Source organism: Zalophus californianus, chromosome 5 (genome assembly GCF_009762305.2).
Source record: "Zalophus californianus isolate mZalCal1 chromosome 5, mZalCal1.pri.v2, whole genome shotgun sequence".
Classification (NCBI taxonomy): Eukaryota; Metazoa; Chordata; class Mammalia; order Carnivora; family Otariidae; genus Zalophus; species Zalophus californianus.
In genome coordinates, this window is record NC_045599.1 from 3,330,030 (window position 1) to 3,356,962 (window position 26,933).

General features: G+C 39.2%; 1 protein-coding gene across 1 annotated transcript in view; it reads right to left on the minus strand.

The window, feature by feature from the left end:
• Positions 1–11,373: 11,373 nt before the first annotated feature.
• Positions 11,374–26,933, minus strand: part of LOC113929117 (olfactory receptor 2L5-like) — an 85,483-nt gene continuing 69,923 nt past the window's right edge. Inside the window, exon 3 of the mRNA XM_027605755.1 lies at positions 11,374–12,463. Coding sequence (XP_027461556.1) covers positions 11,505–12,338 — 834 coding nt within the window. The 5' untranslated portion in view covers positions 12,339–12,463 and the 3' untranslated portion in view covers positions 11,374–11,504. The remainder of the gene's footprint in view (positions 12,464–26,933) is intronic.

The window sequence follows — 26,933 nt, forward strand, 5'->3', positions numbered from 1 at the left end:
CCTGAAGCAGCCTACCGCCTCCAAGGCGCCACGAAAAAGACTGTTGGAAGGTTTTTGATTACCACTTCAATTTCCTTGCAGTTATGAGTCTGTTCAGATTATTTCTCTCTTTCTGCTTCAGTCTTGGTGGCTTATAAGTTTCCAGGGATGCATCCATTTCTTCTAGATTGCCCGATTTGTTTGCCTATAGTTGCTCAGGAATATGGTCATAAAATTGTATATCCTCAGTGTTGGTCGTGACCTGGCACCTTTCATTCATGATTTTATTATTTTGGATCCTTTCCCTGTTCTTTCGGATAATCTAGCTAGAGGTTTATCAATCTTATTAATTCTTTCAAAGAACCAGCTTCTAGTTTCATTGATCTGTTCTACTGTTCTTCTGGTTTCTATTTCATTGATTTCTGCCCTAATCTTTATTATTTCTCTTCTCCTGCATGGTTTATGCTTTATTTGCTGCTTTCTCCAGGTCCTTTAGGTGTAAGGTTAGCTTGTGTGTTTCAGAATTTTCTAATTTTTTGAGAGAGGCTTGTATGCTATGTATTTCTCTCTTAGTACCACCTTTGCTATATCCCAGAGGTTTTGAACTGATGTGTTTTCATTCTCATTGGTTTTCATGAATTATTTAACTTCTTAAATTTCCTGGTTGACCCATTCATTATTTAGTAGGATGCTCTTTAACCTTCCAATGGTTTGAGTTCCTTCCAAATTTCCTCTTGTGATTGAGTTCCAGTTTAAAAGCATTGTGGTCTAAAATATGCAGTGGATATCCCAGTCTTTTGGTATTGGTTTAGACTTGATGTGTGACCCAGTATGTGATCTATTCTGGATAATCTATTCTGTTCCATGTGCTTTCAAAAAGAATGAGTATTCTGTTGCTTTATGGTGGAATCATCTGTATATATCTGTGAGGCCCATCTGGTCCAATGAGTCATTCAAAGCTCTCGTTTCTTTCTTGATCTTCTGCTTAGATGACCTGTCCATTGTTGTGAGTGGGGTGCTAAAGTCCCCTACTATTAATGTATTTTTATCAATATGTTTCTTTACTTTGTATATTAAGTGGTTTATATAATTGGCTGCTCCTATGTTGGGGCTTAAAGATTTACAATTGTTAGATCTGCTTTTCGTATGATATAGTTTCCCTCTACATCTCTTACTACAGTCTTTGTTTTAAAATCTAATTTGTTTGATATAAGGATTACTAACTTGTGAGGTTCATTACTGTTGTAATGGTTCTCTACCCTCTCATTTTCAGTCTGGAGGTACCTTTAGGACTAAAATGTCTTGTAGACAGCATACTGATGGGTCTTGCTCTTTTATCCAATCTGATACCTTCTGTCTTTTGGTTGGAGCATTTAGCCCATTTACATTCAGAGTAACTATGGAAAGATATGAATTTAGGCCATTGTATTGCCTGTAAAGTCCCTGTTTCTGTAGATTGTCTCTGTTACTCGGGGTCTCTCTTCCCTTCCAGTATCACTCTTAACTATTTCTTGCAGGGCTGTCTTGGTGGTCACATATTCTTTTAGATTTTGCCTGTCCTGGAAGCTCTTTATCACTCTTTCCATTCTCAATGACAGCCTTGCTGGATAGAATATTCTTGGCTGCATGTTCTTCTCATTTATTACCCTGAATATATCTTCCAGCCCTTTCTGGTCTGCCAGTGGTTTCTGTGCACAAGTCAATGTTATTGTGATATTCCTCCCTTTGTATGTAAGTAATCTCCTCTTCCTAGCTGTTCTCAGGGTATCTTCTTTTTCTCTAAGATTTGCAAACTTCACTATTATATATTGGGTTGTTGATCTATTTTTATTGATTTTGGGAGGTGTCCTCTCTGCCTCTTGGACAAGAGTGCCTGTTTCTTTCCCCAGATTAGGGAAGTTCTCAGCTAGGATTTCCTCAAATATAACTTCTAGCCCTCTCTCTCCACCCCCTCAGACACCCCAATAATTCTGATATTGGTTCATTTCAAGGCATCATTAAATTTTCAAAACCTTTCTTCATGGGCTATTAGTTGTCTTTTTCCTTTTTCCTCATCTTGATTCTTTCCCAGTAGCCTGTCCTTTAGATCACTTTTTCTCTCTTTGCCTCATTTTCCCTTACTGTTAGAGCATCCAGTTTAGACTGAATCTCATTTGTAGTAATTTTCCAGTTCGGCCTGATTAGATTTCATTTCTGCCCTTAGAGATTCTATACTGTCACTTATGCTTTTTCAAGCCTAACTATTAACTTTATAGTTGCTATCCTGAATTCCATCTTTGACATATGACTTATATCCATATTCATTAGCTCTGTCATAGACAGAGAACATTGCCTCTGGTTCTTTTGTTGTTGTTGTTGTGAAATCCTCCTTCTAGTCATTTTGCCCAGAGAAGGATGGGTGAGCAAATATGCAGAGTTCAAAATATCAACCATGACCCAAGCAAAACACACCCTAGAAAAACCTGAAGTGGTCAGAAGTCACAATAGAAAAAGGAAACAAAATAAAAAAGAAACAAAACAAAACAAATAAAAGCGTGGGAGACTATAATCTCCCAGGGTAGACAAAACAGGGTGATCCACTTGGTCCTGGTTGAATTTTGGTCTCTGTGTTCGAAGACATTATATCCCAAAATTTCAAAGAAACAAAACTTACATGTAGTGTGAAAAAAAAGCCAAAAATGAAACATATATCTATAAAATGTAGATGTGAAAACTAAAAGTTAAAAAGTGAGATAGAAGTTGATAAAATGAGAATCTAGTTGAAATGGGGAAAAGGTAAAAAAAAAAAGAAAAGAAAAGAAAAGAAAGGAAAATTTTAGCCTGAAAGACGAATGAGTCCTGAGGAAAAACCTCAAGCTCAATATATTATTTTCCCCTGGATTTGTAGTTTTACAGTCTTGTGGGATCCATACAACCATGGTCCACCTGTTCTTCCAGTCTGTCTGCTGGGTGATGGGCCTGCTGTGCTGCTTCTCACCTGCCTTTGCCAGGGTACAATTGCCCCACCCCTTGTCAAGGGGATGGGCTTAATATAAGCTAGTCTTCTCTAGGCTTTTGTTCCCTGGAGGCTTTCCACGCTTCTTCAGAGGATCAGAATAAAAATGGCCAAGCCCGGATCTCTCCTCTTCAATAAACCCTCCAGGACAAACAGTCTCCACTTCTGTGTACGCCAAACTCCAGACTCCCATGGTGCATGACAACTACAATTCCACCCAGGGAGTACCAGGAAACTGCCAGCACCACTGCCCTTTATGTATTTGGGACTTGAGCATTTGTGGGCTCACGTGCACACCCTGCTCCACTGCTTGAAGGTGGTTTTTAAAGTAATGGCTTGGGCAATTTCAGGGTCTTACTCAGTTTTTCTCAAGTCTCTCCATATACAGAGATAGAATGTGTTATTAAACTTTTGTTTGGTCTTCTGTTAATTTATTTTTCATTAATGGGATGTCTCAGCCAAGGACCTAGAAATGTAGAACCATTATTCTGTCCCACACACAACAATTACAGAAACTATCATGTACCATGCCTCCATTTTGTTTTCTAGCAAACGAAGTCCAGAGACATGGTGTGACTTCCCTTAGGCCATGGTATATCCTGGTGATGATATCCTGATTTCCTCCATTATTTACTGCCTGTAAGAGATAAGGAGTCTGTTTGGAGCATTTCTGCCAAATTCCAGATACCCTCAGATTATTTTCAGTGATAACACTGACATAAAGCAGATATTCCCATTATTTTCCTTGTTTGCATGATAACAATCCCTTCCTACTCACTCGTTTTAACTTTCCCAAGGCTCACCTCATGAATGTGTAACCTGTGTCCATGCACAGAGCCCCAGATTCACAAAGGTTCTTTGCTTGGCTTAATGCCAAGTTTTTGCCATCCTAAAGTTCTTTTTAAAAATGATTGTATGTTCTGAGGAAAAAGATGGTGGAGGAGTGGGGATACTATTCCAACTGGTTCCCGGAATTGAGCGGGATATCTACCAGACCACTCTGAGCACCCATAGAATCAGCCTGAGATGTAAGAAGATCTGGATCTTTACAAACAGAATATCACAGATGGTTGGTTTCGAGGTACAAAGGGGGTAGCTGTGATTCCATGGGCAGATATCAGAAGATAAATGGCAGCAGGAGGGATCCTGGCCGTCGGGATCCTACACCAGCGGTGAGCCACAGCCTTGTGCGCTGGGGACAGGGCACAGACTCGCAGACTGTTAGCAGCAGGGAAAGTACTTTAGGGCAGCCCCTGGGACGGAAACCTGGAGCAGTGGGTTTGCGCATGCGAACGGGGAGTGGCTGGAGGTTTTAGAAACACAAATGGAAGAGACGTGCCCTGACCTGGAGGTAGGACTGGGAGTGCTGCAGAGGGGCGCACAACCCAGGACGCTGCAGTTTATAGCAACACAGACAGAAACGGAGATAGTGTGGTATGGAGAGCTCGCTGAGGAAAAGACTGTGATCTCTCTGCTCTGAGGCAGAGGGTTGGAAATGGTCTCTTCTGCTCTGAGTCTCAGAAGAGACACAGAAAGCAGCCAGAGAAAGCCACCAGAGAACAAAAGCCCCCAAAACTGGTTCCCACTGAGTCCATCCCCCACCACAGGCATCAGGACAATTCTGCCCAAACAGGGTTGCCTGAGTAACAGTGCGGTAGGCCCCTCCCCCAGAAGATGGGCTGGGAGAACTAGAGACCAGCAACCCTAAGGTCCCTCAAAAACAGGGACCACTCTCAGCAATGGACAGATCATCTAAGCAGAAAATCAACAAGGAAACAAGAGCTTTGAATGATTCACTGGACCAGATGGACCTCCTAAATATTTACGGAACATTCCACACTAAAATAACAGAATACTCATTCTTCTCGAGAGCACATGGAACTTTCTCCAGAATAGACCATACATTGGGTCACAAATCAGGTCTCAACCAATACCAAAACATTGAGATTATTCCCTGATTATTCTCAGAACACAATGCTTTAAAACCGGAACTCAATCACAAGAAAATTTTGGCAGAAATTCAAACACTTGGAAGCTAAAGACCACTCTGCTCAAGAATGTTTGGGTCAACCAGGAAATCAAAGAAGAACTTAAAACAATTCATGGAAACCAATGAGAACGAAAACACATTGGTCCAAAACCTATGGGATACTGCAAAGGCAGTCTGAAGGGGGAAATACATAGCCATCCAAGCCTCACTCAAAAAAATAGAAAAATCCTGAATTCACCAACTAACACTACACCTTAAAGAAAAGCAACAAACGATGTCTAAGCCATGCATTAGAAGAGAAATAGTTAAGATTAGAGCAAAGATCAATGAATTAGAAACCAGAAACACAGTAGATCAGATCTACGGAACTAGAAGTTGTTTTTTTTTTTAAGAATTAATAAGATCGATAAACCATTGGCCAGACTTATCCAAAATAAAGAGAGAAGACCCAAATTAATAAAATTATGAATGAAAGGGGAGAGATCACGACTAACACCAAGGAAATAGAAACAATTAATAGAAATTATTATCAACAATTCTATGTCAATAAACTGAGCAATCTGGATGAAATGGAGGCCTTCCAAGAAACCTATAAGCTGCCAAGACTGAAAAAGGAAGAAATTGACAAACAAATAGGCCAATAACCAGTAACGAGATTGAAGCAGTGATCAAAAACCTCCCAAAAAACAAGGGTCCAGGGCCCGATAGATTCCCCGGGGAATTCTACCAAACATTCAAAGAAGAAATAATACCTATTCTACTGAAGTTATTTAAGAAAATAGAAACAGAATGAAAACTTCCAAACTCATTATATGGGGCCATTATTACCTTAATCCCCAAACCAGGCAAAGACCCCATCAAAAAGTAGAATTTCAGATTCTACTTTTCAGATTCAGATTCATCAATATCCCTGATGAATATGGATTCCAAAATCCTCAACAAAACACTAGCTAATCAGATCCAACAATACATTGAAAAGATCATCCAGCACGACCAAGTGGGATTTATCCCGGGATGCACGGGTGGTTCAACATTTGCAAATCAATCAGTGTGATAGAACACATTAATAAGGGGAGAGAGAAGAACTACATGGTCCTCTCAATTGATGCAGAAAAAGCATTTGACAAAAGATAGCATTCTTTCCTGATTAAAACTCTTCAGAGTATAGGGATAGAGGGAACAACCCTCAAGTTCATAAATTCCATCTATGAAAAACCCACAGTGAATATCATCCTCAGTGGGAAAAAGCTGAGAGCCTTTCCCTTAAGATTAGGAACACATCAAGGATGCCTACTCTCACCACTATTGTTCGACATAGTACTAGAAATCCTAGCAACAACAATCAGACAACAAAAATAAATAAAAGGTATTCAAATCAGCAAAGAAGTCAAACTCTCTCTTTTCGCAGATGACAGGGCACTTTATTTAATTTTTATTGTTATGTTAATCACCATACATTACATCATTAGTTTGTGATGTAGTGTTCCATGATTCATTGTTTGTGATGACATGATACTTTATGTGGAAAACCCAAAAGACTCCACCCCCAAATTACTAGAACTCATACAGCAATTCAGTAATGTGGCAGGATACAAAATCAATGCACAGAAATCAATTCCTTTCTTATACACTAACAATGCAAGTGTAGAAAGAGAAATTAGAGAAATGATTCCATTTACAATAGCACCAAAAACCATAAGATACCTCGGAATAAACCTAACCAAATAGGTAAAGAATCTCTACTCTAGGAACTACAGAACACTCATGAAAGAAATTGAAGAAGGCACAAAAAGATGGAAAAATATTCCATGCTCATGGATCAGAAGAATAAACATTGTTAAAATGTCTGTGCTACCCAGAGCAATCTATACTTTCAATGCCATGCCAATCAAAACTCCAATGACATTTTTCAAAGTGCTGGAACAAACGATCCGAAAATGTGTATGGAACCAGAAAAGATCTCGAATCACAACAGAAATGTTGAAAAAGAAACACAAAGCTGGGGGCATCATGTTGCCTGATTTCAAGTGACATTATAAAGCTGTCATCACCAAGACAGCATGGTACTGGCACAAAAACAGACATATAGACAAATGGAGGAGGATAGAGAGCCCAGATATGGACCTTCAACTCTATGCTCAAATATTCTTCGACAAAGCAGGAAAAAAAAACATGCAATGGAAAAAAGACAGTCTCTTCAATAAATGGTGCTGGGAAAATTGGACAGCCACATGCAGAAGAATGAAACTCGACCATTCTCTAACACCATACACAAAGATAAACTCAAAATGGATGAAAGACCTCAATGTGTGACAGGAATCCACCAAAATCCTGGAGGAGAACAAGGACAGTAACCTCTTTGACATCGGCCACAGCAACTTCTTTCAAGATATATCTCCAAAAGCTAGGGAAACAAAGGCAAAAATGAACTTTTGGGACTTCATCAATATAAAAAGCTTCTGCACAGCCAAAGAAACAGTCAACAAAACTAGGAGGCAACCCACAGAATGGGAGAAGATATTTGCAAATGACACTACCGGTAAAGGGCTGGTAGCCAAGATCTATAAAGAACTTCTCAAACTCAACACCCAAAAAACAAATAATCAAGTCCAAAAATGGACAGAAGACATGAAAAGACACTTCTCTGAAGAAGACATACAAATAGCTAATAGACACATGAAAAAATGTTCATCATTAGCCATCAGGGAAATTCAAATCAAAACCACATTGAGATACCACCATACAGCAGTTACAATGGCAAAAATGGACAGGGAAAGAAACAACAAATGTTGGAGAGGTTGTGGAGAAAGGGGAACCCTCTTACACTGTTGGTGGGAATGCAAGTTGGTACAGCCACTTTGGAAAATAGTGTGGAGGTGCCTCAAAAAATTAAAAATAGAGCTACCCTAAGACTCAGCAATTGCATTCCTGGGTGTTTACCCCAAAGACACAGATGTAGTGAAAAGAAGGTCCATATGCACCCCAATGTTCATAGCAATGTCTGCAATAACCAAACTGTGGAAAGAGCCGAGATGCCCTTCAACAGATGAATGGATAAAGATGTGGTCCATATATACAATGGAATATTACTCAGCCATCAGAAAGGATGAATACCCAACTTTTCCATCAACATGGATGGGACTGGAGGAGATTATGCTAAGTGAAATAAGTCAAGTAGAGAAAGTCAATTATCATATGGTTTCAATTATTTGTAGAACATAAGGAATAGCATGGAGGACATTAGGGGAAGGAAGGGAAAAATGAAGGCTGGGGGAATCGGAGGGAAAGATGAATGATCAGAGACTATGGACTCTGAGAAACAAACAGGGTTTTAGAGGGGAGGGGGCAGGGGTGTTGGTTAGCCCGGTGATAGGTATTAAAGAGGGCAGTACTGCATGGAGCACCGGTGTTACATGAAAACAATGGATCCTGGATCACCACATCCAAAACTAATGATGTATTGTATGGTGACTTACATAACATAATAAAATTTAAAAATCAAAGAAAAAAGATTTTATTTATTTGACAGAGAGAGAGATAGCGAGAGCAGGAGCACAAGCATAGGGAGTGGGAGAGGGAGAAGTAGGCTTCCCGCTAAGCAGGCATCCTCATGTGGGGCTCGATCCCAGGACCCTGGAGTCATGAACTGGCTGAAAGCAAACACTTAATAACTGAGCCACCCAGGTGCCCCTAGCCATCTTAAAGTTCTTAACAATGTTCTCTCTGAGTCTGCATGTGAGCAGAGGTGCTGGGGTAGCACTGGCGTGTGAATTTGGTCCAGCAACTGCGCCTGCACATATGGGCTCAGGCAGTATGCTCACACAGCAGTCACCCTGGCCTCCTCATAGGAACACACACATCTTGCTCAAGTGCCAAGGACCCCAAGGGAGTAGCTCTGTTGGGACGGGGACAGACTGGGGACAGTGATGACAGCAGCAACTGCAGAGGAAGCAACAATGGTGGAAGGACCCACAGCCAGGAGAGAGAAGGAGCTCGGCCTGACAACCCAGTGATGCATGGTGGGGGCACGGGCGGACTTCCATCCCACCGCCCATTCTTAGGTCATTTACAAAATTATTGACTATCCAGCCTGAGAGCTAGTATGGAATTGCTATGGAGCTTAATCAGTAATCTTTTTTTTTTTTAAGATTTTATTTTTATTTGTCAGAGTGAGAGAGCACAAGCAGTGGGAGCAGCAGAGGGAGAAGCAGGCTGCCCGCGGAGCAAGGAGCCCATACATGGGACTTGATCCAAGGACTCTGAGATCATGACCTGGGCTGAAGGCAGACACCTAACCGACTGAGCCACCCAGGCATCCCTTAAGCAGTAATCTTTGTCAGTAAATTATCACAAAAGGAAAGCACACATATTGTCGTTGCAATAAAGTATGTCAGAAAGTTATTAGAATTAATAAAATAATCCAAAATCTATAGTTTTAAAAAGTGCTGCAACATTGCAAAATCAGTGCAAACAGGCTTATAAATAAATATACAATTTAAAAATCTTTAACATATTTAAAAATTAATATATTACTGATGGAAAAATATTTTATATAAGCTTTCAGAAACCAGAAAGAAAAAAAATAACAGCAATTTGCCTTCTCATTGAAGACACAGTGGCGAAATGAATAAATGGGTTTTGAAACATGAAGTGACTTCCACATCCTATATAAAGACCACAAATTATCAGAAATTAGAAAGGATTCATTAAAATTAAATTTATACTTAAAAGCAAGTTGAGATTAATGTATAAATTGATGGGTTGAAATCGATTTATTAAATAATGTTTTTAGGGAAAAAGAATCTCCTGGAGAAAAATCAAAGCTACCTGTACTAAAATTTATATTTGGATATAATGTATCAGACATTCAGTCCAATGTTTTCACCATGCATATATACTCCAAATAAGTCCAATAACATAAACCTAAAGACTCTTCTCAAAATTAAAAATCAGCAAAAATTGATTGCAGCTTATCTTTTGCAAGCAATGACTAACAACATTTTCAAGTCCATTGTCAGAAAAATGAAGTTCCTAAGAGAATAAATTTCTGTAAAAATAAATTTGGAGAAAAGTAAGCCAAAAAAATCTTATTACCAATGAAGACATCACAGAACAGTGTATTACAATTCAGTATATATAAAATTATGACACAAAATTACTGTTGTCATTTGTATTGCATTTAGTAGATATTACTCAAGTGTTATGAAAAAATTCTTTATAGATTAGCCACGTGCTTTTTGAACATGTGTCCTCATTTTTTTTTTGTGCTCTGCCCTATAAATTATTCAGGATGTGGCATGTCTCTTCTCTGCCAAACCTGAGAAAGTGAAGAGTATTTCTTCACTTACTACTGATGAACAACAATAACAATCTACCCAGGAAGTTCAATTAATTTGAAAGGTTTCTGTTAGATTTAACAGTGGTATCAGTTTTGAAAAGTGATTTATCAATGAATAAAATTGTTGTACAGAAGCTGACTTTCCCCAACCTGTTTCAATAAAACTATGAAATGTATTGAGTGAAAAATAAAATATTACATGGCAGACATGTTCTAACACAGGATAGCAGTGACCACTGTGTATGTATACAGTGTGGAGATTGTCCTTGAAATTCTTAATTCCTAATAACTACACTAAACTTTTGACCCACTCAGCTTATAATTGACCTCACAATTTCTTGATTTCTGCTGGCATATGCAAGTCCTTTTACTTTTCTTGAGGAATACCTGATATGAAATCAATTTCCTAGGATTCATCTCCATAAAAGGACCATAAACTTATTATATTTTGTTCAGAATGGCATAAGGACTTTAGAATCCCTGATGAAGTCTTAGCTAAATCTTTCTAAAGCTAAATTACCTTAAATTGAAAAAAAAGGTAGTAATTGGCACAGATAAGTCACGAGCCTACTATGAGAAGATAAAGAATTTTTCTGACTTTCAATTAGATCTAGATATTAAGGAAATATTTATTTTCTGGTTATCTGTTTTGGAAAATAAATTGAAAATACTAGAACTTTTATGTCTGACAACTTCATTTAGACAGTTTCCATTTTTTCTACATGACTAAGAACCATTTTCATAGAAAACATATTAGCAAAAAACGAGTGCATTTGAAACTTACGAGAAAAAGCACCATAAAGAAAAAAAAAGGCTCATAAATACAGATACATTTGCAAGACAATTTTGTCCAGACACGAGTGATTTTCTTCTTCTTCTTTTTTTAATATATATTTTTATTTTTTCATCTGAGACAGAGATACAGAGAGAGAGCACATGAGCAGGGGAAGAGGCAGAGGGAGAGGAAGAAGAAGGCTCCCTGCTGAGGCAGGAACCTGATGTGGGGCTGGATCCCAGGACCCTGGGATCATGACCTGAGCCAAAGGCAGACACCTAACCATCTGAGCCACCCAGGCGCACTGAGTAATTGTCCTCTCTTCTGATTTTAGTCCTTCCACTCTAAGCATAAAATAATATTTTATTTACTGCAAACTGAGGAATGGACTTATAATCAATGTTTGGTACATATGCAAAAAACGTGTCTATATTTTCACAAAGCAGATTCTCTGAATCACTCTTCTCAGGGTCCCCATCACCTCCTTGTTTCTCAGGCTGTAGATGATGGGGTTGAGCATTGGGGTCAGGACGGTGTAGAAGACAGCCAGGACCTTGTCCTCTGTGGGAGATCGGAAGGCCCTTGGGCATAGATGAGCGTAAGCAAAGGGTACAAAGTATAAAGTGACCACAGTGAGGTGGCTGCTGCAGGTTGGATAGGTCTTCTTCCTCCCCTCTGTTGACTGCGTGCGGCAGATTGGAAGGAGGACCCGTCCGTAGGAACATGTGATGCCAACGAAAGGAAACACAAGGAAGAGAATGGTGCTCCCAAACACTGTGCACTCATAAGCCCAGGTGTCCACGCGGGCCAGTGTCAACATGGCGGGGACATCACCGCAGAAATGGTGGATGGCTCTGGGTTGACAATAGGGGATACGGAAGGCATAGACCGTGTGGGCACAGGAGTTGGCCAAGCCCGTTATCCAAGATCCTGTTATCATTAGAACACACACTCTTTTGTTCATACGAACGGGAGCGTGGAGAGGAAAGCAAATAGCCACATAACGGTCATAGGCCATAGATATCAAGAGCAATGCTTCTGCACCTGCTAAAGTCAAGAAGAAGCAGCTCTGAGCCCCACACCCAGTGAAGGAGAGAGACTTGTTTCCAGAGAGATAATCCGAAGCCATCTTGGGAACAATTGTGGAGATGTAGCTCAGGTCAATGGGAGAGAGCTGACTGAGGAAGAAATACATGGGTGTGTGGAGACGGGTGTCTAGGAAGATGAGGAGAATCATGGGCCGGGTGCCAAATAGAGCCATCAGAAAAATAACAACAATTACAATAAAGAGGAACAGGCCAATTCTTGTTGGTGGGAACAACCCCAATCAGATGAAATCAGTTGATGTTTGCTTATAATTTTCCACGAGGCATTGATAGGATTTTCCTAAAAGCAGACAGAAAAGTGTATGGAACAAGAGGATCTTCTGAATTTATCATTGTTGTCAGACTGTATTATTGAAAATCTTACAACTCCTAGGTGAATAACTGAACTTTTCTATTTTAGAAAACAACAACAATGACAACAAAAACAATTTACTTTTTGAACCAGAGATTAAAATGAGGATGCAAGTATTAGTAGCCTATACCTTTTCTTAGAAATCTTTAAAGTTATTTAAAAAAATCATTTGTATATTTGTTAAGAATTCATTAGGATAAGTATGCTTTACTACTGTACACAAATACAAGTATTGCCAAATCAGATGTTTATTCAAAATATTTGCATAGAAAATCAATGTAAATATATATATTATATATTTAAGAATAAATATTTATGACCCATAAAGGATCATTTTTCTTTCATATCTAAGACTTACTTCTAAAGCTGCAGCAACCTATCACCTTCTTTTGGAGCAATATTTCCTTAAGTCCTCTTTACACAATAACATGTAATCAAACATCCTTGAATTCAAGTAAAATTATTGCTTTCATCTGTTCTGAAATCATGAATGAATCTTTTTTTTTATGTTCAGTTAGCCACTGTATAGTACATCATTAGTTTTTGATGCAGTGTTCAATAATTCATTAATTGCATATATCACCCATGAATGAATTGTCTTATTGTCTAGTACTATTTATATAAATCATTCTCTTCTTCTCAACCAGTTTCTGAATGATACAGTTCAAGGATACCCTTCAACTAAATATCTATACACCATACTCATGGTAGGTTTCACAAATCTGTCAGAGTTCTTCAAAATAGCATTTGTTTTATGTCTCTCTGCTTCTCTAACACTTATACAATACACACTCCTCTATGGTACTTTGTCTTACTCATTTTATGCTTTTCTTTTTAAAAATTTTTGTATGAATTCTAGTTATTTAACATACAGCGTAATATTAGTCTCAAGGGTACAGCTTAGTGATTCCCGTCATCCATACAACACCCCACGTTCATCAGAATAGGTGCACTCTTAATCCCCATCCCCTATTTCACCCATCCCCCATCCACCTCCCATCTGGTTACTATCCCTTTGTTCTGTATAATTAAGATCTGTTTCTCGGGGCACCTGGGTGGCTCAGATGGTTAAGCAACTGCCTTCGGCTCAGGTCATGATCCCGGAGTCCCGGGATCGAGTCCCACATTGGGCTCCCTCCTCAGGAGGGTGTCTGCTTCTCCCTCTGATCCTCTTCCTTCTCATGCTCTCTATCTCTCATTTTCTCTCTCTCAAATAAATAAATAAAATCTTTTTAAAAAATCTGTTTCTTGGTTTGCCTCTCTCTCTGTCTTTTTTGGCCTTACGATCATTTGTTTTGGTTCTTAAATTCCACATATGAATGAAATCTTTTATTTACAACTTTCTAATTCTAGATCAGTGTGAGAATTAATCACATATATTTGTCATTTCTCCCTCTTAAAAACCAAATATCATGATGATAAAGAATATATATAAGTCAAAATAGAACCGGTGACAAAAAGCACAATGAGAGAAAATATTTCAGGCCCTTTGACAAAATGAATTTAGATAAAGGAATGATCAGTCACTTAAGTGGAAAAAAGGAAATAGTACCCTAAGACCCTCATGGAGTTGTGAGGAGGAATTTGCCACTGACATCATAAGTGAACAAGCTCTACACAGTATGTAGCATTTTATCTTAAATATTATTTTAGATCCAAATGATACCAGGCTTTTAGGAAGTCTCCCACATGAAACAGGAATATGCATACATATGTGCACACACACACAGAGACATATTCACACACTCTCACTAACACACAAAAAATATGAGCCAAAATGTTTGGGAAAATGCAGAAAATTTTCTTTAGTAGGTTTCATATGTTCAAAAAAGTATGAAATGTTATTAATTCACAATATAAATACCATTAGATAAATAAAATTATGTCAGATAAAACAAAAGGCTCTTGCAAATATATATGTAACTATATACTCATATATATTTATATATGATAAAAAAGATTAAGTCAAAGTTCTAAAGACATACTGAAGAAAGAAATGTACCAGAGTAAAAAAACAAAACAAAGCAAAAACCAAAAACATAACAACAAAACATGAAAAACTTCATTTTGAGAAGATAGGAGAACTCAAGAATTAATATACAAGAATATGTGTATGCTTATTGTCATTTTAAAAATACATAAACAAAAATAATAATGGAGTTAATATTATCAAAAGAAAATGTTCTTCAATATTATACATATGGTTCACCATATTCAAACAGCATAAACAGAATACAGGAAGAAATGAAAAAATATTTTATTGCAAGATGTTTTCTTTTTTTGAAGATTTTATTTGCTTATTTGAGAGAGAGTGTGAGAGAGAGAGCATGAGATGGGGGAGGCTCAGAGGGATGAGCAGACTGCCCACTGAGCAGGGGGCCAGATGTAGGACTCCATCCTGGGACTCCAGGATCATGACCTGAGCCGAAGGCAGTCGCTCAACCGACTGAGCCACCCAGGCACGCTGCAGGATATTTTCTTAACAATTCTAATTATCTTCTTGAGTCCATTTTCTAAAAATGCTCAATATTTCCTATAAACATATGGTCCTAAATATATCTTAACAGAGATAATAGTAGCAATAATGAGAAATAAATAAGAACGTATTTATATATAGAAATAGTAACTAAAGTATTATTTTTTCCCCAAAGATTTATTTATTTATTAGAGAGCACAAGCACTCGGGGAGAGGGAGAGAGAACCTCAAGCAAATCTGCACTGATCACAGAGACCCAAATGGTGCTCGATCTCATGACTGGGAGATCAGGAACTGAGCCAAAACCGAGTCAGATACTTAACTGACTGTACCACCCAGGTTTTAAATATTTAAAATATCAGGTTTTATAACAATTTCTATTTTTGGTATCTTAACAATATATACTAGAAGATGGAAAATACCATCAACCTTGCCATTCTAAACATGAAATGGGCAGAAGCCATGAACAGACACTTCTCCAAAGAAGACAAATGGTTAAGAAACACATGAAAAAATGCTCCACATCACTTGCCATCAGGGAAATACAAATCAAAATCACAATGAGATACCACCTTACACCAGTTAGAATGGCAAACATTAATAAGACAGGAAAACACAAGTGTTGGTGAGGGTGTGGAGAAAGGGAAACCCTCTTACATTGTTAGTGGGAATGGACGCTGGTATAGCCACTCTGGAAAATAGTATAGAGGTTCCTCAAGTCCTTAAAAATAGAGCTACCCTTTGACCCAGCAATTGCACTACTGGGTATTTATCTCAAACATACAGATATAGTAAAGAAGGGCCATATGCACCCCAATGTTCATAGCAGCAATGTTCACAATAGCCAAACTGTGGGAGGAGTTAAGATGTCCTTCAACAGATGAATGGATAAAGAAGGTGTGGTCCATATATAAAATGGAATATTACTGAACCATCATAAATGATGAATACCTACCATGACATGAATGGTACTGTTGGGTATTATGCTAAGTGAAATAAGTCAATCAAAGAAAGACAATTATCATATGGTTTCACTCATATGTGGAATATAAGAAACAGTGCAGAGAAAAATAGGGGTGTGGGGTACTGAATGAGAAAAAATCAGAGAGGGAGACAAACCATGTGACTCTTGACTCTGGGAAACAAACTGAGGGTTGTGGAAAGGGAGGTGGGTGCGGGGTTGGGGTTACTGGGTGATGGGCCTTAACGAGGGTACATGATATGATGAGCACTGGGTGTTATAATGAACTGATGAATTATTGAACATTATATCAAAAACCAGTGATGTACTATATATTGGCTAATTGAATTTAAATAAAAAAATGGGATGTAACTATTTTGAAAGGATGGGAAAAGGAAAAATGAGTTGGAGTTATATATGGTGGGGGAATTTCTCCATCCCCCATGGCTGGAGAGATGAGTCAAGAGATGGTATTTAGGGACACCTGTGTGGCTCAGTCGTTAAGCATCTGCCTTCAGCTCAGGTCATGATCCCAGGGTCCTGGGATCGAGCCCCGCATCGGGCTCCCTGCTCGGCGGAGAGCCTGCTTCTCCTCTCCCACTCCCCCTGCTTGTGTTCCCTCTCTTGCTATCTCTCTCTGTCAAATAAATAAATAAAATCTTTAAAAAAATAAAAAAAAGAGATGGTATTTAGAATTTATTAAAGATAAAAATATTGGTGGAAAATAGAAACAAAAGGTGGTAAAATAATATGAAATATTTTCCTTGGAGATCAGGGGTGGGTAATGGGACCATTGTTTTACCTTATGGGTTGTTGAGATCATGTTCTTACATTACTTGAATAAAATATTAAACTGATATAAATCATACTGGAAGTATAACCAGAGCAATTAGGCAAAAACAAAATCCAAATTGGAAATAAAGAAGTAAAGTTATCTTGGTTTGGAAACATGATCTTATATGTAGAAAATTCTAAAGAGTCTACAAAATATGTTAGAACTATTAAACAAATTTAGTAAAGTTTCAGGATACAAAATCATTTGTATATACAAAATCACTTCTATACATAAATAATGTATAGTGGTAAGAAGTTTTTTTAAATTGTGGGTTGCTGGAGGGGAGGTAGGTGGGGGCAATGGGGTAACTCAGTGATGGGTATTAAGGAGGGCATGTGATGTGATGAGCACAGGGTGTTATATGCAAATGATGAAATCCCTAAGCTCTACATCTGAATGATGTTCAATATGTTGGCTAATTGAATTTAAATTAAAAATAATGTAAGTTACATTTGTAATACCATCCAAAACAATAAAATACTTAGTGTATTGTATGGATGGAGGTTTCGATGATTTGTCCTGCATAAACAACCACCCCGACCTACCATAAGCAAACTGCATATTCAATGAAATGCCTATCATAATCCCAAAAGAAGATTTTACAGAAATAAAAAAATACACCCTAGAATTAATATATAGGCTCAAGTTACCCTGGACAGCCAAAACAATCATGAAATAATTGGAGAACTCACTCTTTCTGATCAAAAACTTAACAAAAACACTATTATAATAAGAACAGTGTAGTAATGCCATAAACACAGATACAAACCAATAAAGTAGATATATCAGAATAAATACTTCACATATGTGGTCAAGTGATTTTCTCAAGAGTCAGCAAACCATTCAGTGGGGTTGTCTTTTCAAAAAACCACTGTGCAGAGAAACCTGGATATCCACATGCAAATAACGAAATCAAACCATGACCTTACACTATATATAAAAATTAAATTAAATGCATCAAATTGCTAAATAGATAAAACCGTAAACTTTTAGAATAAAGCCTAGGGTTTTTCCAAAAATCCAAAAGGTTCACATTGGATTTAACTGTGTTTTCCTGGATTCATATCCACCTCAGTTTGTTTTTCAGAGTCCATCGTCTCTCATGGTTCGTCTCCCCCTCCAACTTACTCCCCTTCATTCTTCCCCTCCTGCTATCTTCTTCTTCTTTTTTTTTTCTTAACATATATTGCATTATTTGTTTCAGAAGTACAGATCTGTGATTCAACAGTCTTGCACAATTCACAGCGCTCACCATAGCACATACCCTACCCAATGCCTATCACCAAGCCACCCCATCCCTTCCACCCCCCACCACTCCAGCAACACTCAGTTTGTTTCCTGAGGTTAAAAATTCCTCATATCAGTGAGGTCATTAATACATGTCTTTCTCTGATTGACTTCTTTCATTCAGCATGACACCATCCAGTTCCATCCATGTCGTTGCAAATGGCAAGATCTCATTCGTTTTATGTCTGCCTAATATTCCATTGTGAACATATACCACATCTTCTTTATCCATTCGTTTGTCGATGGACATCTTGGCTCTTTCCACAGTTTGGCTATTGTGGACATTGCTGCCATAAACATTGGGGTGCACGTACCCCTTCGGATCCCTACATTTGTACCTTTGGGGTAAATACCCAGTAGTGCAATTGCTGGATCATATTGTAGCTCTATTTTGAACTATTTGAGGAACCTCCATACTGTTTCCCAGAGTGGTTGCACCAGCTTGCATTCCCACCAACAGTGTAGGAGGGTTCCCCTTTCTCCGCATCCCAGACAACATCTGTCGTTTCCTGACTGGTTAATTCTAGCCATTCTGACTGGTGTGAGGGGTATCTCATTGAGGTTTTGATTTGGATTTCCCTGAGGCCGAACGATGTTGAGCACTTTTTCATGTGCCTGTTGGCCATTTGGATGTCTTCTTTGGAAAAATGTCTGTTCATGTCATCTGCCCATTTCTTCATTGGATTATTTGACCTTTGGGTGTTGAGTTTGATAAGTTCTTTATAGATTTTGGATACGAGCCCTTTATCTGATACGTCATTTGCAAATATTTTCTCCCATTCTCTCGGTTGTCTTTCGGTTTTGTGGACTGTTTCTTTTGCTGTGCAAAAGTTTTGATCTTGATGAAATCCCAATAGTTCATTTTTGCCCTTGCATCCCTTGCCTTTGGCGATGTTTCTAGGAAGAAGTTGCTGCAGCTGAGGTCGAAGAGGTTACTACCTGTGTTCTCCTCTAGGATTTTGATGGACTCCTGTCTCATGTTTAGGTCTTTCAACCATTTGGAGTCTATTTTATGTGTGGTGTAAGGAAATGGTCCAGTATCATTCTTCTGCATGTGGCTGTCCAATGATCTCAACATCATTTGTTGAAGAGACTGTCTTTATTCCATTGGACATTCTTTCCTCATTTATCAAAGATAAGTTGACCATAGAGTTGAGGGTCCATTTCTGGGCTCTCGATTCTATTCCATTGATCTATGTGTCTGTTTTTGTACCAGTACCATACTGTCTTGATGATGACAGCTTTGTAATAGAGCTAGAAATCCGGAATTGTGATGCCGCCAGCTTTGCTTTTCTTTTTCAAGATTCCTCTGGCTATTCGGGGTCTCTTCTGGTTTCATACAAACTTTAGGATTATTTGTTCCATTTCTTTGAAAAAAGTGGATGGTATTTTGATGGGGATTGCATTGAATGTGTAGATTGCTCTAGGTAGCATTGACATCTTCACAATATTTGTTCTTCCAATCCATGAGCATGGAACGTTTTTCCATTTCTTTGTGTCTTCTTCAATTTCTTTCATGAGTATTTTATAGTTTTCTGAGTACAGATCCTTTGCCTCCTTGGTTAAATTTATTCCTAGGTATCTTATGCTTTTGGGTGCAATTGTAAATGGGATCGACTCCTTGATTTGTCTCTCTTCTGTCTTGTTGCTGGTGTATAGGAATGCCACTGATATCTTTGCATTGATTTTATATCCTGCTACTTTACTGAATTCCCGTATGAGTTCTAGCAGTTTTGGGGTGGAGTCTTTGGGATTTTCCACATACAGTATCATATCATCTGCAAAGAGTGAGAGTTTGACTTCCTCTTTGCCAATTTGGATGCATTGATTTCTTGTTGTTGTCTGATTGCTGTGGCTAGGACTTCTAATACTATGTTGAATAGCAGTGGTGAGAGTGGACATCCCTGCCACGTTCCTGACCTTAGGGGGAAAGCTCTCAGTCTTTCCCCATTGAGAATGATATTCGCTGCAGGTTTTTCTTAGATGGCTTTTATGATATTGAGGTATGTACCCTCTAACCCATACTCTGAAGAGTTTTGATCAAGAAAGGATGCTGTACTTTGTCAAATGCTTTTTCTGCATCTATTGAGAGGATCATATGACTCTTGTTCTTTCTTTTGTTAATGTATTGTATCACGTTGATTGATTTGCGGATGTTGAACCAACCTTGAAGCCCAGGGATAAATCCCACTTGGTCATGGTGAATAATCCTTTTAATGTACTGTTGGATCCTATTGGCTAGTATTTTGGTGAGAATTTTTGCATCCATGTTCATCAAGGATATTGGTCTGTAATTCTCCTTTCTGATGGGGTCTTTGTCTGGTTTTGGGATCAAAGTAATGCTGGCCTCATAAAATGAGTTTGGAAGTTGTCCTTCCATTTCTATTTTTTGGAACAGTTTCAGGAGAATAGGTATTAATTCTTCTTTTAATGTCTGATAGAATTCCCCGGGGAAGCCATCTGGCCCTGGGCTTTTGTTTGTTGGGAGATTTTGGATGACTGCTTCAATTTCCTTAGTGGTTATAGGTCTGTTCAGGTTTTATATTTCTTCCTGGTTCAGTTTTGGTAGTGGATACATTTCTAGGAATGCACCCATTTCTTCCAGGTTATCTAATTTGCTGGCATAGGGTTTCTCATAATATGTTCCTATAATTGTTTGTATTTCTTTGGTGTTGGTTGTGATCTCTCCTCTTTCATTCATGATTTTGTTGATTTGGGTCATTTCTCTTTTCTTTTTGATAAGTCTGGGCAGGGGTTTATCAATCTTGTTAATTCTTTCAAAGAACCAGCTCCTGGTTTCATTAATCTGTTCTACAGTTCTTTTGGCTTCTATTTCATTGATTTCTGCTCTGATCTTTATTATTTCTCTTCTCCTGCTGGGTTTAGGCTTTATTTGCTGTTCTTTCTCCAGCTCCTTTAGGTGTAGGGTTAGGTTGTGTATTTGAGACCTTTCTTGTTTCTTGAGAAAGGCTTGTATTGCTATATACTTTCCTCGCAGGACTGCCTTGGCTGTATCCCAAAGATTTTGGACAGTTGTGTTTTCATTTTCATTGGTTTCCATGAATTTTTTTAATTCTTCTTTAATTTCCTGGTTGACCCATTCATTCCTTAGTAGGATGCTCTTTAGCCTCCATGTATTTGAGTTCTTTCCGACTTTCCTCTTGTGATTTGAGTTCTAGTTTCAAAGCATTGTGGTCTGAAAATGTGCAGGGAATGATCCCAATCTTTGGGTACCGGTTGAGACCTGATTTGTGACCTAGGATGTGATCCATTCTGGAGAATGTTCCATGGGCACTAGAGAAGAATGTGTATTCTGTTGCTTTGGGATGGAATGTTCTGAATATGTCTGTGAAGTCCATTTGGTCCAGTGTGTCATTTAAAGTCTTTATTTCCTTGTTGATCTTTTGCTTAGATGATCTGTCCATTTCAGTCAGGGGGGTGTTAAAATCCCCCACGATTATTATATTGTTGTCAATGTGTTTCTTTGCTTTTGTTATTAATTGCCTTATATAATTGGCTGCTCCCATGTTCGGGGCACAGATATTTACAATTGTTAGATCTTCTTGTTGGATAGGCCTTTTAAGTAAGATATAGTGTCCTTCTTCATCTCTTATTACAGTCTTTATTTTAAAATCTAATTTGTCTGATATAAGAATTGCCAACCAGCTTTCTTGTGGTGTCCATTAGCATGGTAAATGGTTTTCCACCCCCTCACTTTCAATGTGGGCTGTCTTTGGGTCTAAAATGAGTCTCTTGCAGACAGCATATGGATGGGTCTTCTTTTTTAATCCAATCTGATAGCCTGTGTTTTTTGATTGGGACATTTAGCCCATTTACATTCAGAGTAACTATTGAAAGATCTGAATTTAGTGCCATTGTATTGCCTTTAAGGTGACTGTGACTGTATATTGTCTGTGTTCCTTTCTGATCTCTGCTTCTTTTAGGCTCTCTCTTTGCTTAGAGGACCCCTTTCAATATTTCTTTTAGGGCTGGTTTTGTGTTTGCAAATTCCTTTAGTTTTTGTTTGTCCTGGAAGCTTTTTACCTCTCCTTCTATTTTCAATGATAGCCTAGCTGGATATAGTATTCTTGGCTGCATATTTTTCTCGTTTAGTGCTCTATAGATATCATGCCAGTCCTTTCTGGCCTGCCAGGTCTCTGTGGATAGGTCTGTTGCCAATCTAATGTTTCTACCATTGTAGGTTACATATCTCTTCTCCCGAGCTGCTTTCAGGATTTTCTCTTTGTCTCTGAGACTCGTAAGTTTTACTATTAGATGTCAGGGTGTTGACCTATTTTTATTGATTTTGCGAGGGGTTCTCTGTGCCTCCTGGATTTTGATGCCTGTTTCCTTCCCCACATTAGGGAAGTTCTCTGCTATAATTTGCTCCAATATACATTCTGCCCCTCTCTCTCTCTCTCTTCTTCTTCTGGGATCCCAATTATTCTAATGTTGTTTCATCTTATCGTATCACTTATCTCTCGAATTCTGCCCTCGTGATCCTGTAGTTGTTTCTCTCTCTTTTTCTCAGCCTCTTTATTTTCCATCATTTGGTCTTCTATATCACTGATTCTCTCTTCTGCCTCATTTATCCTAGCACCTAGTGCCCCCATTTTTCATTGCACCTCATCAATAGCCTTTTTGATTTCGACTTGGTTAGATTTTAGTTCTTTTATTTCTCCAGAAAGGGTTTCTCTAATAACTTCCACGCTTTTTTCAAGCCCAGCTAGTATCTTTAAAGTCATGATTCTGAACTCTAGGTCCGACATCATACTAATGTCCGTATTGAGTAGGTCCCTGGCTGACGGTACTACCCCTTGTTCTTTTTGCTGAGGTGATTTTTTTCGTCTTGTCATTTCGTCCAGAGGAGAATAGATGAATGAGAGAACAAAATGTTAACAGGTTTACAACGTCCCCAGAAAATATACTGTATACAAATCAGAAAAGACCTGAAACCAGGGGAAAAGAAAGGGAAAGAAAGAAAAAAGAAAGAGAAATAAAAAGAAAAAAAAAGATAAAAACAAAAACAGAACAATACAAAAAAAGCAGAATATGATCAAATATGATCAGGCTAGTGCATAGATCAGTGCCACACACTAGATTTTGGGCGTATTTTGGTCTGTTAGAAAAAAGTGCCTCCTAAAATTTTAAAGGAAGAAAGACATATATGTACAAAATAAGGGTTGATACAATGAAGGGATGGAAGATGACTGTAAAGATGACAATTATAAAAGATTTTATAAAAGGACTTGATAAGATAAGAAGTTGTTTGAAAAAAGAAAGAAGATTTAAGAAAAAAAAAAAGGAAAAAGGGAGAGAATGTGATCAGGCAGGAGACTAGAACAAAGCCATACACTAGTGATTTAGGGTATATTTTTATCTGTTAGAAGAAACTGTATCTCAAAATTTTAAAGAGAGAACAACTTATATATATATGCCAATAATAAGGGTAACTACTATGAAGGGATAAAATATGACTCTAAAAATGAAAAATAAAAAATGTTTTTTTTTAAAAGGATTGATAAGATGTTGGTTGAAAAAGGGAAAAAGAAAAATAAAAAAAAAACAGTTAACAAAAATTAACTTTGGTGAACTAATGAATCATGGTAAAAAAAAAGCCATGAATTCTATGTGCAGTGTTCCCCTAGCGCTGGAGTTCTCCCGTTCTCCTTGATCAGTAAACTTTGTCTCGGCTTGCTGGCTGTTTGTGCTGATCTTCTGGGGTAGGGGCCTTTTGCTGTGGTTCCAAATGTCTTTGCCGGAGGCTGAATTGCCCCGCCCTTGTCGGTCCAGGCTAAGGAAGCTGCTCGGGTTTGCTCTCAGGAGCTTTTGTTCCCTGCAAGCTCTTGGCACAGCTTTGGAGGACCAGGGCAAAAATGGTGGCCTCCCAATCTCCACCCGGAGGAGCTGAGAACTCGGGGCCCCGCTCCTCAGTGTGCCCCCAGAGAAAAGCAGACACTCCCGTCACCCCGGTCTCCAGCCGCACTCCCTGGTCACCCGGCCTGTGACCGAGCGTTGCTATCTCTGGCACCCGACCCCGTGTGAAGTCTGCAAACCCAGAAGATCCCTGCGGTGCGTTCCCGTGCCACTCCTCCTGGGGGAGGAAGGGGAGTCTCCCCGGATCTGCCGCTTGTTGGGTCCCTGCTGGAGGAGCCGTGCCCCGACTGGGCCGCGGATCACAGTTTATGGCCACCCCGAGCTGAGAGCCTGCGCCTCAGCTCCGTCTCTGCAGCCAGCTTCCCCGCTCTGATACCTGGGAGCTCTGGCGCAATCAGGCACCCCTGGTCTTTCTGTGACCCCAAGGGTCCTGAGGCCACACTGTCCCAGGAGGATTCCACCCCCTGCTTAGCCACTGCAGCGACGTCCCTCAGCCGAGCCAATTTCTAAAAGGTCCGATTTTGTGCTCCGCGGCTCTATCACTTGCCAGAAGCGGCTGGCGGAGGCCCCTCCCCTGCCGTCTATCCTCCCGAATATCGCCTCGGATTCACTTCTCCACACGTCCTACCTTCCAGTAAGTGGTCGCTTCTCTGTTCAGAGAGTTGTTGCTACTCTCCTCTTCGATCTCCTGTTGAGTTCGTAGGTGTTCAGAATGGTTTGATCCCTATTCAGCTGAATTCCTGAGACCAGACGAAATCCATGTCTCCTACTCCTCCGCCATCTTACTCCGCCCAGTGCTTTGCAATATAGCAAACAGCATGCTTCAATTTGACAAGTTGGAAAAACAAAGCTTTCAATGGATGTGAGCCTTTGGAAACTGGATAGGTCAGTAGTTAAACATCCATCTCTTGATCTCAGCTCAGGTCTTGATCTTGGGGTTGTGAGTTCAGGCCTATATTGGGATCCAGGTTGATCATGGAGCTCACTGGAACGTGCTGGTGTGGCTTCTGGCACAGGAACCCAAAGGCAACCGAGTATCCTTGATGCTCTCCATCCACCTGGCTTGAAAGTATGACTGAGATCACCAAGACTGTGCCTAGAGCTAGGGAAACAGCATCTGAGCTATGCTGCTCAGATAGTACTCCCTGAAGGTAGAGAGGAAGACTCCAATAATATTTGTCTTGATGTGGACTTTACTGAGGGTTCTCTGTGTCTCCTGGATCTGGAATTCTGTTTCCTTCTCCTTATTTGGGAAGTCATTGGTTATTATTTCTCCAAAAACATTTTTGGTCACCTTTTCTCCATCTTCTTTTTCTTAGATCCCTATACACAGATATTATTGCACTTGATGTTATTGCTGAGTTCCCTAATTCTATTCTCATTTTTTTTCTCAGCTGCTCAGCTTCATTACTTCCTATTATTCTGTCCTCCAGTTTGCTGATTCATTCTGCTTCCTCTTGCATGTTGTTTATTCCATCTGCATTTTAAATTTCAGTTAGTATGTTCTTCATCTCTGTTTTTTTTTCCTGTTTTCTATATCTTTGTTAAGGGTCTCCTGCTGTGCTCACTCTTTTGTAAAATCCCATTAATATCTTTATGATTATTACTTTAGATTCCTTTTTAGGCATATTACTTAACTCTGTTTCATTTTGGTCTCTTGGTGATTCTGTTCTGGTTTTCATTTGGGATATATTTCTTTGTCTCATTTTGTCTAAATCTCTGTGTTTGTTTCTCTGTGTTAAGAAAGCCATCTTTGTGTCCATCGACAGATGAATGGATAAAGAAGATGTGGTATATATACACAATGGAATATTATGCAGCCATCAAAAGGAATGAGATCTTGCCATTTGCAACGACGTGGATGGAACTGGAGGGTGTTATGCTTAGTGAAATAAGTCAATCAGAGAAAGACATGTATCATATGACCTCACTGATATGAGGAATTCTTAATCTCAGGAAACAAACTGAGTGTTGCTGGAGTGGTTGGGGGTGGGAGGGATGGGGTGGCTGGGTGATAGACATTGGGGAAGATATGTGCTACGGTGAGCGCTGTGAATTGTGTAAGACTGTTGAATCACAGATCTGTACTTCTGAAACAACGCAACATATTTTAAGAAAAAAGAAAAAGAAGAAGATAGCAGGAGAGGAAGAATGAAGGGGAGTAAGTCAGAGGGGGAGACGAACCATGAGAGATGATGGACTCTGAAAAACAAACTGAGGGTTCTGGAGGGGAGGAGGGTAGGGGGATGGGTTAGCCTGGTGATGGGTATTAAAGAGGGCACATTCTGCATGGAGCACTGGGTGTTATGAACAAACAATGAATCGTGGAACACTACATCAAAAACTAATGATGTAATATATGGTGATTAACATAACAATAAAAATTAAAAAAAAAAAAAAAAGAAAACCATCTTTGTCTCCTGTTCTTGAAATAGTGGTCTTATGGAGAAGAGGTCCTGCAGTGCCTTGTGGTGCAGTGATCCCTGTTCACAAGTGCCTGGTGCTTCAAGCATTTCTCTTATGTGTGTTATATGCACCTAGTGTTGTGACTGAGCCACATTTCCCTTCATCTCAGTTTTCAGCAGTGGCTGTCTTTCTTGTTGTGGGCCGTGTTTGGTACCTATGGTGTTAGTAAGACAGTGTGGTCCTCTTTGGCCATGAATTGAGACATACCAGGCATTTTACAGAGATACAGTAGCACCAAACTGCAGGACAATTTCCCTGCATTGTCCCCTGAGAAACTTTCACTGGTGGGTGGGCCCAGTAGTCAAACCAACTATATGCCAACATACATTCCTGAAGTATGAGTTTAACTAGCCTGTGTCACTATCTTTCCCTCTCCCCAGGGCAGGGATTACTCTGGAGTTGTGCTGGCACCTGTCATGGCTGCTTGACACTGCCAGGCTGTGGCAACACTATGGATGGGCTCCAGCCTAAACTGTATTGTAGGTGACTGATTCAC